Here is a 15,891-nt window from a genome sequence, read left to right as displayed (position 1 = left end):
AAATTGACAGGCTACCAGAATTGCAATTATACTCCGAGTGAATATTGCAGGACCGAAGTTACAGTTATCGTCTTACTTGAAAAGACCTACCACTGAGTTCAAGCACAGTTCCTGCAGTGCAGGTAGAACGACACTTCTGCTATTGGGGTGATTTTAATCAAGCTGTTCAAACAGATTATGGTATGCCTGATGGAATTTGAATCCAGACTTTTAAGTCCCAGACGCAAAGATAATATCACTGCGTCAGAAGACAATTGGATAATATGATTTATCTTAGTGTCTCTAACATGTCCCTGAGATCCATAAACCAAGAACACTCCTCCAATATTTGGCTCTTGCGGCACAGTGGTAGTGTCTGGGTTCAACACCAGCTACTTCCAGAGGTGTGTCATAAAAATGATTTAAAATATCCATTTTTATGTGACATTTCTGAAGTAAATTAATGTAAACACAGTGTTCCAACAATTCAAACTATTGGTTATGAAAATCAATAGAAGACAAAGTTAAAAATCACACAACACCAGGTTATAGTCCAACAGGTTTAATTGGAAGCATTCTAGCTTTCGGAGCGAGCCCTCCACAATCACCTGATGACAGAGCGTCGCTCCGAAAGCTAGTGTGCTTCCAATTAAACCTGTTGGACTATAACTTGGTGTTGTGTGATTTTTAACTTTGTACACCCCAGTCCAACACCGGCATCTCCAAATCATGAATAGAAGACAAGCATTTCATTGAAACGGGTTAATGCAGAGAGTTAGGAAGATGAAGATACCTCATTGCACAAGTACAGGATCATTTTAAAGCTACAAAAGCAATGAAGGGGGGCGACTGTACCCAGTATCTGAATGATGACAATTTGATAATGCATTGTAATGTTATAAAACTAAACAAATTAGTCAGTAAATCTAATCATACACCACAGAGTTAAAATTCAATTTGCACCTTGTGGTTTTCTATTCTTAAGAATCAGCACACCGGATTTGAAACATTAACTCTTTCTCTCCACAGATGCTGCCAGACCTGCTGAGTTTCTCCAGCAACCTCTGTGCTATGTTTCAGATTTCCAGCAGCCGCAGTATATTGTATTCATCTGGTTAAATCAAATGATCAGATGATCAAACCGCCAACTGGAAATACTACAGCCACGAGTACCCCTTAATTTGAAAAAGGAACACAAACAATGAGTTGTAACCAAACATAAACCTTTACAAACTATAAATGCAGTTTCAGTGGGCTGTTGTGGCGCATTGGTAATGCTCAGGTTCAGGTCCCACCTGGCTCCAAATCCGTGCTCATAACGATATCCATAAGTGCCAGTGAAAAGCAGCGTGTCCCCCACATCTTTCCACTTAGCCAGAGTTTTGAAAAGTCTCGGGACGTGTCTGTGACCTGTTTCCCACTCGGGACCTGACAGTAATGGGAGGCAGTGAATTGCATGAATTGCAGAGAGAGCTCTATGATTCAGGTTGATTCAGCCACACTCACCGAGACAGATGTCATCCTGGCACACGCTGGGTCGTGTTTGCAGATTGTTGCACCGCAGCTGACAGGGTTCGCATGCACCCATCAATTCATCGTAGTAAAATGACTTGGAGCAGGTTGGAGCCATGGTGCGGGTGCTCAGAGGAATTGGCTGTTCTTTCCACACGCAGCGGTGTTCTCCTGTCCATGCAGGGAGCCCGAGTGATGGAACACACTCCAGGCAACGCTCTGAACCGCTGACACTGAAACAAGCCAAGATTAACTGCACTCAGTTCTAGTCGAAAGAACAAGAGGGATTTTCCCCTTGCGCTCCCTGGGGAACTTTCGTTCCGTTTAAAATATTATATTATAAAATGTAAAGTCGTCATCACGTTGAGGTATGCCTGTACGTATGAATAAAATCATTTGAAATCGGGCAGTGGTGCTGGGGATTTCTACCCAGAGTGATCTCTGTAAATTTAAGAGACAGTCAGCAACAAGCTTGAGCAAGAAATTGGTTTTTATTTTGCTTCTTTAGCTGTTGCAAGTTTTTTTTAGGAAGAGGTGCTTACCTCAAATCCAATAGTGAAAAGGTGTCAGAAATTAAATGTTGGGTTCCCTTCCAAATTTGCTTTTGCACATTTTTTTTCCCTTAAACTTCCCGGATCTCCCTCCCCAACAGCACTGTGGTAATCTTCTCCAGGACAATTAGAGACAGGCAATAAATGCTGATCTCTAGCCAGTGTCGCCCACATCCCCTGAATGAATGAAGAAGACCATGTTTGCAAACTCCAGTCAGTGACCATTGGTCTCCCTGGAGCTGAGAATGCAGAAATCTGTATCAAACAGACAGCGCCCTCTGCTGAATACACCCGAGACACAAAGATTCTGATGGTTCTGTGAAGACTAATAATTCTTCAAACATCTGTTAGTTTCTTCTTTTGATCATAACTGAACAGTGAACACTAGTTTAGTTCATCATGGAATTTAAATTGGAATAAAACACATTTCTTTCCTTTAAGTTTGACAAGGATGTGAGCGTCGCAGGTTGGACATTTATTACCCATCCCTAATTCCCCCAGAGAAAGTGGTGGTGAACTGCCTTCTTGAACTGCTGCAGTCCATTTCGTGTAAATACACCCACAGTGCCATCAAGGATGAATTTCCAGGATTTGGACATAGCGACAGTGAATGAACTGTGATATGATTCTAAATGAGGATAGTGACTGACTGTGACAGGAATTTGCCATAGAGTCACATGATACAGCACTGAAACTGACCCTTCATCCCAACTTGTCCATGCCAACCAAGTTTCCCAAACAAAACTAATCCCATTTGCCTGGCCATATCCCAATAAACCTTTCCTATTCAAGTGCCTGTCCAAATATCTTTTAAATGTTGTAACTGTACCTGCATCTACCATTTCCTCGGGCAGTTTGTTCCATACACGAACCATCCTCTATATAAAAAAGTTACCCTTTGGGTCCCTTTTAAATCTTTCTCCTCTCACCTTAAAATTATGTCCTCTAGTTTTGAACTCTGCCAATGCTAGGGAAAAGACCTATGCTTTTCACCTTATCTATGCCCCTCATGATTTTATAAACCTCTTTAAGGTCACCGCTCAACCATATAAGCTCCAGTGAAAAAAGACCCAGCTTATTCAGCATCTCCTTAAAATTCACCCCCTCCAGTCCTGGTAACACCCTCGTAAATCTTATCTACACCCTCTCCAATTTAATAATATCCTTCCTATAACAGGGCAACCAGAACTGTACACCAAAAGTTGGCTTGTCTTTCCAAATGGTAATGGTCAAGGGTTTGTATGGTGCAATTGAAGGACCATTTGTGGATTTCTGCAGTGTGTTTTATAGATAATACACATTGCTAGACTGATTCTGGAGTAGAGTGGTGCTTGAAAAGCACAGCAGTTCAGGCAGCATCCGACGACCAGTAAAATCGACGTTTCAGGCAAAAGCCCTTCATCAGGAATACAGGCAGAGTGCCTGAAGGGTGGGGAGATAAATGAGAAGAGGGTGGGGGTGTGGAGAAAGTAGCAAAGAGTACAAGGGGTGGATGGGGGTGGGATAAAGGTGATAGGTCAAAGAGGAGGGTGGAATGGATAGGTGGAAAAGAAGATAGGCCGGTAGCACAGGTCATGGGGACAGTGCTGAGCTGGAAGTTTGGAACTGGGGTGAGGTGGGGGAAGGGGAAATGAGGAAACTGGTGAAGTCCACATTGATGCCCTGGGGTTGAAGTGTTCCGAGGCGGAAGATGAGGCGTTCTTCCTCCAGGCATCGGGTGGTGAGGGAGCGGCGGTGAAGGAGGCTCAGGACCTCCATGTCCTTGGCTGAGTGGGAGGGGGAGTTGAAATGTTGGGCCACAGGGCGGTGTGGTTGATTGGTGCGGGTGTCCCAGAGATGTTCCCTAAAGTGCTCTGCTAGGAGGCGTGCAGTCTCCCCAATGTAGAGGAGACTGCATCAGGAGCAACGGATACAATAAATAATATTGGTTGATGTGCAGGTAAAACTTTGATGGATGTGGAAGGCTCCTTTGGGGCTTTGGATGGAGGTGAGGGAAGGGGTGTGGGTGCAGGTTTTACAGTTCCTGCAGTGGCAGGGGAAGGTGCCAGGGCGGGAGTGTGGGTTGTTGGGGGGCGTGGACCTGACCAGGTAGTCACGGAGGGAATGCTCTTTGCGGAAGGTGGAAAGGGGTGGGGAGGGAAATATACCCCTGGTGGTGGGGTCCGTTTGGAGGTTGCGGAAATGTTGGCGGATGATTTGGTTTATACGAAGGTTGGTAGGGTGGAAGGTGAGCTATGCGACGCCTGGAGGAAGAACGCCTCATCTTCCGCCTCGGAACACTTCAACCCCAGGGCATCAATGTGGACTTCACCAGTTTCCTCATTTCCCCTTCCCCCACCTCACCCCAGTTCCAAACTTCCAGCTCAGCACCGTCCCATGACCTGTCCTACCAACCTATCTTCTTTTCCACCTATCCACTCCACCCTCCTCTCTGACCTATCACCTTCATTCCACCCTCCTCCCTGACCTATCACCTTCATCCCCACCCCCACTCACCTATTGTACTCTATGCTACTTTCTCCCCACCTCTACCCTCCTCTCATTTATCTCCCCACTCTTCAGGCACTCTGCCTGTATTCCTGATGAAGGGCTTTTGTCCGAAACGTTGATTTTACTGGTCCTCAGATGCTGCCTGAACTGCTGTGCTTTTCCAGCACCATTCTAATCCAGAATCTGGTTTCCAGCATCTGCAGTCATTGTTTTTACCTACATTGCTAGAATGAGTAGTGGTGGTGGAGGGAGTGGATGAACATAAGAACTAGGAGCATGAGTAAACAATTCAGCCTCTCCGCCATTTGATATGATTTACATTGACCTCATCTCAGCCTCAATTCTACTTTCATGCCAATGGTCCATAACCCTTTAACTCAGTACTAATTAAAAATCAGTCTATCTGCTCCTCATGTTGATTCAGTGTCCCGGTGTCCACCATATTCTGGGGCAGTCAATTCTGCAGACTCATAAGCCTTTGAAAAAAGCAATTCCTCCTCATGTCTGTTTTAAATCTGCCATCCCTTAGTCTAAAACTGTGACCTGTTTTGGATGTAGTGCCAATCCAGAGGGCTGCTTTGTCCAGAGGGTGGCAGCAAGCTTCTTGGGAGTTGTTAGAACTGCACACATCCAGGCAACTGGGGAGCATTTCATCTTACTCCTGATCTACAAGTAAAATGCAGATGGTGCACAGGCTTTAGGGAGCCAGGAGGTGCATTATTTGCTGCAGGATTCCCAAACTCTGACCTGAATTTGTAGCACAGTATTTAAGTAGCTGGTTCAGTTCAGTTTCTGGTCAATGGTAACCCCCACGGCATCAATTGTAGAAGATTCAGTGATAGTAATGGAATTAGCATCAGAAGGGCTTTTGCCCGAAACGTCGATTTTGCCTGTCCTCGGACTTTGCCTGTCCTCGGATGCTGCCTGAACTGCTGTGCTCTTCCAGCACCACTGATCCAGAATCAAGCAGCAATGGTTAGGTTCTCTCTTGTTAGAGGTGGTTATTGCCTGGCAATTGTGTGGCACAAATGTTACTTGCCACTTGTCAGTCCAAGCCTGGATATTGTTGAGATCTTTTTTCTTCAGATTCTGAGGAGCCACAAATGATCCTGAACATAGTGCTTTAATGAATTGGTGATGATGGTAGGGCCTAGGACTTTATCCTGAGGAGTATCTGCAGAGATGGACTGACGCAAAGATGATTGACCAACAACCACAGCCATCTTCCTTTTTAGGCAAAAGTGGGTACTGCAGATGCTGGAGATCAGAATCAAGATCATTGTAGTGCTGGAAAAGCACAGCAGGTCAGGCAGTATCCGAGGATCAGGAAAATTGACATTCTGGGCAAAAGCCCTTCATCAGGAATCAGGAATGATGAAATGCTCCCCTCTTGCCTGGATGTGTGCAGCCCTCACAATAGCCAAGAAGCTTGATGCCACTCAGGACAAAGGAATCTTCCTTTTTGCTGCTCATGGCTAATCAACTCCAGTGAGAGATGTTTCCAATTGACATGAGTTTTGCTAGGGCTGTTTAATGTCAAGGGCAGCCACTCTTACTCATCTCTGAATTCAGCTCTTCTGTCCATTTTGAACCAAAGTTAGAATGAGATCCAGGATTGAGAGACTTCGGTGGTCAACAAACTGAGTGTCAGTGAGCAGGGTATTGCCAAGAAAGTGCTGCTTGACAGCACTGTTTTTAATATGAGCTGCAGGAATGCCTGAGACCAAATTGAATGAGGGAATAGATCATGGATGTATTAGTTACATATTAATTGGGTGTGAATTGGTTTTATAATTATCAGGAGCTCATTATCAGTTACATGTGACTTTTATGGAGTGTGGTTGATTGAAATAAAGCTTTTACCAGAAGTGTGGACTTGAATTCTGTTTAAATGGAGTTATATTTTCCTCCACTACCAACTCTGTTGATGACCCTTTCCATCATTTTACTAATGATTGAGTGTACACTGATGATTGGCTGGGTTCAATTTGTCCATGTGAACAGGACAAACCTGGACCATTTTTCACACTGCCAGGCAGTATTGTAGCTGTACTAGAACAGCTTGGCTAGGGATATGACTAATTCTGGAACAGTAGTATTGCAGTGGCTTTGGAGTCACATATGGGCCTATCCATGTAAGATGAAAGATTTTTCCTTCAAGAAACATGGAAGTAGAAAAAGTTGGAAATGCTAAGCAGCAAAAGGACAGTTAATGTGACAGGTGTTGACTGTTTGTTGGAACTGTAAAAGGGGTACAAATGCCATGGGTTTTACGTAAGTGCAGAGGTGATTGCGGACTGGAAATGTCAATAGAGATGATTGTATAAGGCAAGAGAGGGCGGTAATGAGGTAACTTAATAAAATAAAATGAGTCATAGATTCATAGAGATGTACAACATGGAAACAGACCCTTTGGTCCAACTCGTCCATGCCGACCAGATATCCCAACCCAATCTAGTCCCACCTGCCAGCACCCAGCCCATATCACTCCAAACCCTTCTTATTCATATACCATCCAGATGACTTTTAAATGTTGCAATTATACTAGCCTCCACCACTTCCTCTGGCAGCTCATTCCATACACGTACCACCCTCTGCATGAAAAGGTTGCTCCTTAGGTTTCTTTTATATCTTTCCCCTCTCACCCTAAACTTATGGTCGCCAGTTCCTGAACTCCCCCACCCCAGGAAAGAGACTTTGTCTATTTATCATATCCATGCCCCTCATGATTTTATAAATCTCTATAAGGTCACCCTCAGCCTCCGACGCTCCAGGGAAAACAGCCCTAGCCTATTCAACCTCTCCGTATAGCTCAAAATCCTCCAATCCTGGCAACATCCTTGTAAATCTTGCAGTCTTCACTTTTGCCTATGGGATCCAAGTCAATGTGTTTGTTAATAGAGTTCCAGTTTGAATGCCATGCTTCTGGGAATTCTAATCCATGTCTCTGTTTGGCTTGTCCTAGGATGGATGTGTTGTCCCAGGTGAAGTGGTGTCCTTCCTCATCTGCATGTAAAGATACTAGTGAGAGTGGGTCATGTCTTTTTGTGAATACTTGATGTTCATGTATCCTGATGGCTAGTTTTCTACCTGTTTGTCCAATGTAGTGTTTGTTACAGTTCTTGCAAGGTATTTCTTGAATGACATTAGTTTTCCTTGTTTACCATTTACCACCCCCTGAGAAAAAGAACAGGAAATGAATTGACACAGCAAAGTACATCACCACAGGAAATGACATCACCAACCCAAGGAAACCTGAATACATAAATAAAAAGTGGGCCATACCACCAATGCTTCACTGGAGGGTCACTGATGATGTTACCTAGTATGGGGACAAAACATCTGAAAACAAACCTTCCAGCTCAGTGTGCAAACCTCCATCCAATGAAAGAAATAGTTACGATCTGAAGTTGTTGAACTCAATATTGAGGCCAAAATATAGTCTGTTCTGCTACAACGCAGTAGTTGTGTTTTTGTATGACCTCATGTTATAGAAAATTGTGCAATAGAAATAATGGTGCCTAGTGGAAAAACAGGGTTGGGGCAAACCACCAGAAATATCAGTAAAAATCAAAACAAAAATAATAGTAGGGGAGGCAATGACCTCATGGTATTATCACTGGACTGTTAATCCAGAGACCTGGGTAATATTCCAGGGACGCAGGTTCAAATCCCACCATGGCAAAAGGAATTTGAATTCAATAAATATTTGGAATTGAGAGTCTAATTATTACTATAAATCCATTGTTGGAAATATCCTATCTGGTTCACTAATATCCGTTAGGGAAGGAAACTGCCATCCTTACCTGGTCTGGCCTCCATGTGATTCCAGAACCATGACAAAGTGGTTGACTCTCAACTGCCCTCTGGGCAATTTGGGATGAGCAATGAACGCTGCCTGGCCAGCAAGGCCCTCATCCTATTAAAGAATAAACGGAAAATAAGTTAGCCCAACATGAATGATAGCACAGTCTAAGTAAATGTTAAAATTATATGTTTTAATTAAATAATACAATAAATTTGACACTTTCTGAGTTTGCTGAGTTACATACAGTATAGCTTGTACCAGTCTGCACTCAGTTTTCCTGGTTATACAATCCTCTGAGTGACAGTCTCTAGAGAACAACAGAATCCATGAAACTCCACTTCATAGGTCAGGGTTAATGATAAAGGTTTCATTCTCGTTATTTGGAAATCAATTCCTGTATCTCACAAACATCATGGAATTTAAATCGGAATAAAACACGTTTCTTTCCTTTAATTTTGACAAGGATGTGAGTATCGCTTAAAAATAATGAGAGAAAAAATTCCAAACTAAGGCTTCAGTAATTATGAAGATTCATGGTGATGACGGAGATTACAGAGGTCAGGAGGATTATAGGGACTTGAAGAGTTTTCACAGTTTGAGAGCATTTTAAGGACTGGAGGTGGTTACCAAGATGAGGGGTGGGGGTTTTAATCATAGGAGGATGGTGCAGAAATAGGAAGTTTTACAATAGCTAGAAGAGGTTTCAGGAAGCTGGAGAGGAGGGGATCTGAAGGAAGTGACACAAATAGGAAGGTTGTTGGGGTTGGAGAGGGTTACAGTGAGAGCAGTAGTCTAATCTGCAGCAGTTATACGGACAGGAGTTGGTTTCATGATGAGGGAGAATATAGAGCCTCAGGAGGCTACAGAAGTAAACACCGAGAGTGGACTTAAGGTATCCAGAGATGGAATTGCGTAATAGCCAACAGGAGTTCGCATTTTTAAAAAAAATTGTTCTCAATTCACCAATCACTTCACAGCCAAATCACATTGACAAAACATGCATTTCAGGAGAACGACCTGTAATGTATAGTGTCTAGTTGAAACTTATTATACTTTCAACTTCCTTAAACAAGTGCAGCAGGACAAATTTGACTTAGACTGAGATGGAAAAGTAAAATGGCTTACTATTTTATGCTCTGAGTTGTGCTTACACTGAACAGAGATGCTCAGGAAAGCACCAATACAGTCATCAAGTTAGTGGAAAAGACAATGATTGATAGAGCCTGAGTGGAACTGAAAAGAATACACCATATATTCATCAAATCATGCAGTACGGAAGAGGACCTACAGCCCATCGAGTCTACACTGACAAAAAGATACTCTAAATCTACACTAGTCCCACTTCCCACATTTAGGTCACAGCCTTGAATGTTATGACATTTCAAACACTTATCTAAGAACTTTTTAAAGGAAGTGAGGTTAGCTGCCTCAACTACCCTCCCAGGCAATGTATTCCAGATTTCCATCACCCTCTGGGTGAAAATTGTTTCACTTAAATTCCTTGTAAATCTCCTGACTTTCACCTTAAATTTATACCCATTGTTATTGACACTTCATCTAAGGGAACTGCTGCTTTCTATCCTGTCTGTTCAAGCCCCTCATAATCTTATACATCTTTATCAGGTCCCCTCTCAGCCTTCTCTGCTCCAAAGAAAACAACTCAAGCTTATCTAGCCTCTGTTTGTCACTAAGCTCCCCCCTCCCAGGCAACACTCTGATGACCAGAACTTCATACAGTACTCCAGCTGTGGCCTAACCAAAGTCCCGTACCACCACAACATAATGTCCTTGTTCTTAATCTATGCCAAAACTAATAAAGGCAAGTGTTCTGTATGCTGTCTTAACCAACCCATTAACCTATCCTGTTCCCTTCTGGGATCTGTTGTGAAGCACTCCAAGATCCCTCTGTTCCTTTGAACTTCTTTGTGTCTTGCCATTTGTTGATACTCCCTTATCTTCCAAAGTGCATTAGCCTACATTTAACAGGGTTGAATTTCATCTGCTCGTGATCTACCTTTGTGACCAATCCATCTATATCCTCCTATAACCCAAGACCTTCCTCATTGTCAACCACCTGGTCAATTTTTGCGTCATCCACAAGTTTACTTATCATCGTCCCACATTTTCTTCTGTATCATTTATAAATATCATGAACAATAAGGGACCCAGCACCAATTTTTGTGGTACACCAGCCTCCAGTCCAAACAGCATTCCACCACCGCCCTCTGCCTCCTACTACTAAATCAATTTGGATCCAATTTGACAATTTACCCTGGATTTTATGTGTTTTTACCTTGTTTATCAATCCCCACATGGGGCCTTCTCAATGGCTTTGCTGAAATCCATATAAACCACATCAACTGCACTACCATCAACTATGTACTTAGTCACCCCCTTGGAAAATTCAATTAAATTTGTTAGGCATGACTTCCCTCTAACAAAGCCTTGCTGACTATCCCAGAATACTAGCATGGACCTCTGGATTTTCCATTATATTTGCTGCTTTATTAGCAAAATTAAATTCCAATAAAATAATAAAGCTTACATTAATGTAAATAATTAATTTTCTCCTGGGGTTACTCATGTTAAGATCAATAATTGTCTGTTTTGTAACAGAAGTATTATTCTATGTCAGGCATGATCGAGTATTTAGTGCTAAGATGCATTTGAATTTAATCTTGCATGATCTTTTGGCCCTCAAAATATCACTGCCTGCTGTAAATAGATATGTTGGAGATTTGATGATAAGAGAAGTTTTACCAACTGTCAGCTGCAGGTACAAAGAAGCCTGCCTGGAAGTGATTACTTTTCCCAAGTCCTGTTTTATGGCAATGAAAACATACTGCTTCCTAGGATTCTTCTTGTTCTCTACATTATCCTTGTTACTACCTACAGCAGCTTCTGCCTCTTCCCAAAACCAGATCCTTGTCTATTCTTCCAGCTACACTGTTGATTTCTATATGAGAGGTTTCTAAACACTCAGTTGTCAGTGAGAAATATCACATGCATCTGCCAGAAATGTAGTCTCTTAAATAGCTGGCATTCATTCCTAGCACTGTTAACAGATAGATAGATGGATTTTTATTGTTACTTGTATTTGTGAAAATACAGTAAAATGTATACAAGTCACCACAAGAACAGTGGCATTTAATTACATAAATCATACATTACAAACGTGAAACAAAATTAAGACAAATATCATTTTTTGTTCATTCCAAGGTCTCTCGGTTTCATGAACTGGCAACTGCTGAAGACCGGGGCTTACACAATGCTGATGACAGGAGAGGGTTTGCCACAACTGCCCAACTGCTGAGGGCCGAGACCTACTCCAACTTCCGAAGACCGGGGCCTATCCAACTTCCAAGGACAGAGGGCTGCCACAATTGCCGTGGACTGGGTACTATCCAATTGCCAAGAATAGGGGGCCTGTTGAAACTGTCGAGGACTGGGAGCCTGTCAAACCCACTGGGGACTGGGCCCTGTCAAAACTGCAGAGGACTGGGGCCTGTCAAAACCACAGAGGATTAGGCATCTGTCAAAACTGCCAAGAATTGGAAGCCTGTTGAAGCTGCCAAGGATCGGGGAGGGGGGGCTGCCGAAACCACAGAGGACTAGGGACCTGTTGAAACTGCTGAGGACCCAGGGCTGTCCAACTGAAACTGCCGCACCTCAGCCTCAGAAAGAAGAAACGATTAATTTGGTACAAAACATGAAATTAAGAAATAACAGTGATAAGAAAAAGAAATAACTTTAAAGAAGGATGCAGCCGGTCAGCCAAAAGCGAGTGGGCAGGCCAGGTGCCTGAACACTACCTCACCTGCCATCTCCATTATCCTAAGGAGAAACAGGGTTGCTACTCATACTTTTTTATTTAATTCGCTGGCTATTCCATAATTTTGCCTTGGAGTGTAGGGGAAAACAAATCCAACCGAGTCTCCTATCTCCTTTCATTTTCATTTCCACAGCAGCAGGGAGTGGAAAATTTACAACCATTCTGACTTACCCAGCAAAGCTGCAGACTGGAGTTTTAATTTTTCTTTGCTGCTTTTGTACTTGCAGCTGGCTGTTTCACAGCTTTGAAATCCACACATTGTCAGCTGGATACTTCGGAACCCATGTTTCAAATAATGTGTTGAATGGTTGCTGCAAAGTAAAATGAAAACAAGTTATAGCAGATGTATAGGTCACATGACTGTGGCAAGTCAGCTAATACACGATGTGCAAATGCATTTCTCCAAACCATAATCATCCACAAAAAGATAACTATGGGACCAATGGGTGAACTGCAGTTCTCACTCAAACTAAAGGAAGGTCCAACAAAAAAAGTAAATAAAAAGTCCCTCTTCCCCTTGACACTGAATTCCCATGGTACCTCCAAATTCCCCAAACTACATACTCACTTTGCTATTAGATTAGATTAGATTACTTACAGTGTGGAAACAGGCCCTTCAGCCCAACAAGTCCACACCGCCCCGCTGAAGCGCAACCCACCCATACCCCTACCCCTACATTTACCCCTTACCTAACACTACGGGCAATGTAGCATGGTCAATTTACCTGACCTGCACATCTTTGGACTGTGGGAGGAAACCGGAGCACCCGGAGGAAACCCACGCAGACACGGGGAGAACGTGCAAACTCCACACAGTCAGTCGCCTGAGGCGGGAATTGAACCCGGGTCTCTGGCGCTGTGAGGCAGCAGTGCTAACCACTGTGCCACCGTGCCGCTATGTTTCACTCTGTATGGGATCTCTCCTTCCTGACCGTGTAAAGCTTACAATGCCACAGCCTTCAGAGCCTTTCTTTCACAAGAGTTGATTAACAATAGGTAAACATTTTCATGCAAAGAGCAGGATTCCAGGTGGCTAAAAATGTGTGAAACTTCTCTACAGGTAGTCTTTCTAACCTTCTTTGGATATTTAACCAGCATTAAAGGCAGGTGGATTAGCTGGGCTTCTGGAATACAGGTGTAACTGATGCTTGTAACGTTTCCGATGAATCTGTGATCAACTTGAAGACAACTGAGAACTCAGGCAGACAGCTGTGATTGTTTTGGAAATGGATATGATCATGCAGTAGCACATCCAGATTATATCCTGTTGGATGGACAACATTGCATCCAGGGAATAAAGATGGGTTTCTCTGAAAACTATCAGAAAAGTTTAAAAAGCCAATGTTCCAAAACTGTGACAATGTGAAGCAGCCTTTTATAAGTCATTCTAATTTTTACAGAGCAGTGTCATAGCACCTCCCCATCATTAATCCTCACTGATGAACCTGGAAGAGAGCTTCCAAGTGGATTTTTGCTGCTGGAATAAGCAGAGCACTTTAAAAAATATTTCCTAACACAGGCAACATTAGGACAGTATCACATGGCACTGGTTATATTTTTACCATGTCATAGAGTCATAGAGATGTACAGCATGGAAACAGACCCTTCAGTCCAACCCGTCCATGCCGACCAGATATCCCAACCCAATCTAGTCCCACCTGCCAGCACCCGGCCCATATCTCTCCAAACCCTTCCTATTCATATACCCATCCAAATACCTCTTAAATGTTGCAATTGTACCAGCCTCCACCACATCCTCTGGCAGCTCATTCCATACACGTACTACCCTCTGCATGAAAAAGTTGCCCCTTAGGTCTCTTTTATATCTTTCCCCTCTCACCCTAAACCTATGCCCTCTCGTTCTGGACTCCCTGACCCCAGGGAAAAGACTTTGTCTATTTATCCTATCCATGCCCCTCATAATTTTGTAAACCTCTATAAGGTCACCCCTCAGCCTTGACACTCCAGGGAAAACAGCCCCAGCCTGTTCAGCCTTTCCCTGTAGCTCAGACCCTCCAACCCTGGCAACATCTTTGTAGATCTTTACTGAACCCTTTCAAGTTTCATAACATCTTTCTGATAGGAAGGAGACCAGAATTGCACGCAATATTCCAACAGTGGCCTAACCAATGTCCTGTACAGCCGCAACATGACCTCCCAACTCCTGTACTTAATACTCTGACCAATGAAGGAAAGCATACCAAACGCCTTCTTCACTATCCTATCTACCTGTGACTCCACTTTCAAGGAGCTATGGACCTGCACTCCAAGGTCTCTGTTCAGCAACTCTCCCTAGGACCTTACCATTAAGTGTATAAGTCCTGCTAAGATTTGCTTTCCCAAAATGCAGCACCTCGCATTTATCTGAATTAAACTCTATCTATCACTTCTCAGCCCATTGGCCAATCTGGTCCAGATCTGCTATAATCTGAGGTAACCCTCTTCGCTGTCCACTACACCTCCAATTTTGGTGTCATCTGCAAACTTACTAACTGTACCTCTTATGCTCGTATCCAAATCATTTATGTAAATGACAAAAAGTAGAGGTCCCAGCACCGATCCTTGTGGCATTCCACTGGTCACAGGCCTCCAGTCTGAAAAACAACCCTCCACCACCACCCTCTGTCTTCTACCTTTGAGCCAGTTCTGTATCCAAATGGCTAGTTGTCCCTGTATTCCATGAGATCTAAGCTTGCTAATCAGTCTCCCATGGAGAACTTTGTCGAACGCCTTACTGAAGTCCATATAGATCACATCTACTGCTCTGCCCTCATCAATCTTCTTTGTTACTTCTTCAAAAAACTCAATCAAGTTTGTGAGACATGATTTCCCACGCACAAAGCCATGCTGACTATCACGAATCAGTCCTTGCCTTTCCAAATACATGTATATCCTGTCCCTCAGGATTCCCTCCAACAACTTGCCCACCGCCGAGGTCAAGCTCACCGGTCTATAGTTCCCTGGCTTGTCTTTACCACCCTTCTTAAACAGTGGCACTACGTTTGCCAACCTCCAGTCTTCCGGCACCTCACCTGTGACTATCGATGATACAAATATCTCAGCAAGAGGCCCAGCAATCACTTCTCTAGCTTCCCACAGAGTTCTTGGGTACACCTGACCAGGTCCTGAGGATTTATCCACTTTTAACCGTTTCAAGACATCCAGCACTTTCTCCTCTGTAATCTGGACATTTTGCAAGATGTCACCATCTATTTCCCTACAGTCTATATCTTCCATATCCTTTTCCACAGTAAATACTGATGCAAAATATTCATTTAGTATCTCCCCCACTTTCTGTGGCTCCACACAAAGGCCGCCTTGCTGATGTTAATGTAGCCTATGGGACAATGTTGGTTTATTGATCCAACTAGATTTGGCACTCTGATAGTTTTAATGATTAAATGTGGTTCTGCCACAGGGTGGAAGAGATTCCTGGTCAGCCATGAAATAGAAAGGATTTGTTGCCACAGCAATTCGGACTCTATTTTTGGGGCTGTGGGGAGGATGATAGCTGTCCAGTTTTATTTATTCATTCATGCAATGAGGGTGTTATTGGCCAGGCCAGCATTTATTGCCCATCCCTAATTGCCCATACCACTGTTGAGAGTTTACCCCATGGCTGTGGTCTGTGGTCACATGTAGGCCAGACCACATAAGGATGGCAGTTGCCTTCCCTAAAAAACATTCATGAGCCAGGTGGGCTTTTCTGAAAATCTCCA

The 15,891-nt window shown here is 43.4% G+C and overlaps 1 protein-coding gene across 1 annotated transcript in view; it reads right to left on the bottom strand.

Annotated features, from left to right (window-relative positions):
• Positions 1–15,891, bottom strand: part of tnfrsf17 (TNF receptor superfamily member 17) — a 75,639-nt gene that overhangs the window by 50,709 nt on the left and 9,039 nt on the right. Inside the window, exons 2-4 of the mRNA XM_087997615.1 lie at positions 12,344–12,483; positions 8,339–8,451; positions 1,486–1,724 (exon numbers count right to left, since the gene is read on the bottom strand). Coding sequence (XP_087853741.1) covers positions 1,486–1,724; positions 8,339–8,370 — 271 coding nt within the window. The 5' untranslated portion in view covers positions 8,371–8,451; positions 12,344–12,483. The remainder of the gene's footprint in view (positions 1–1,485; positions 1,725–8,338; positions 8,452–12,343; positions 12,484–15,891) is intronic.

Source organism: Chiloscyllium plagiosum, unplaced genomic scaffold (assembly GCF_037043375.1).
Source record: "Chiloscyllium plagiosum isolate Xiang-an unplaced genomic scaffold, Cpla_swu_hap1 HiC_scaffold_20, whole genome shotgun sequence".
Classification (NCBI taxonomy): domain Eukaryota; kingdom Metazoa; phylum Chordata; class Chondrichthyes; order Orectolobiformes; family Hemiscylliidae; genus Chiloscyllium; species Chiloscyllium plagiosum.
Note: the sequence above shows the minus strand (reverse complement) of the source record. Positions and strands in the feature narration are given on the sequence as shown.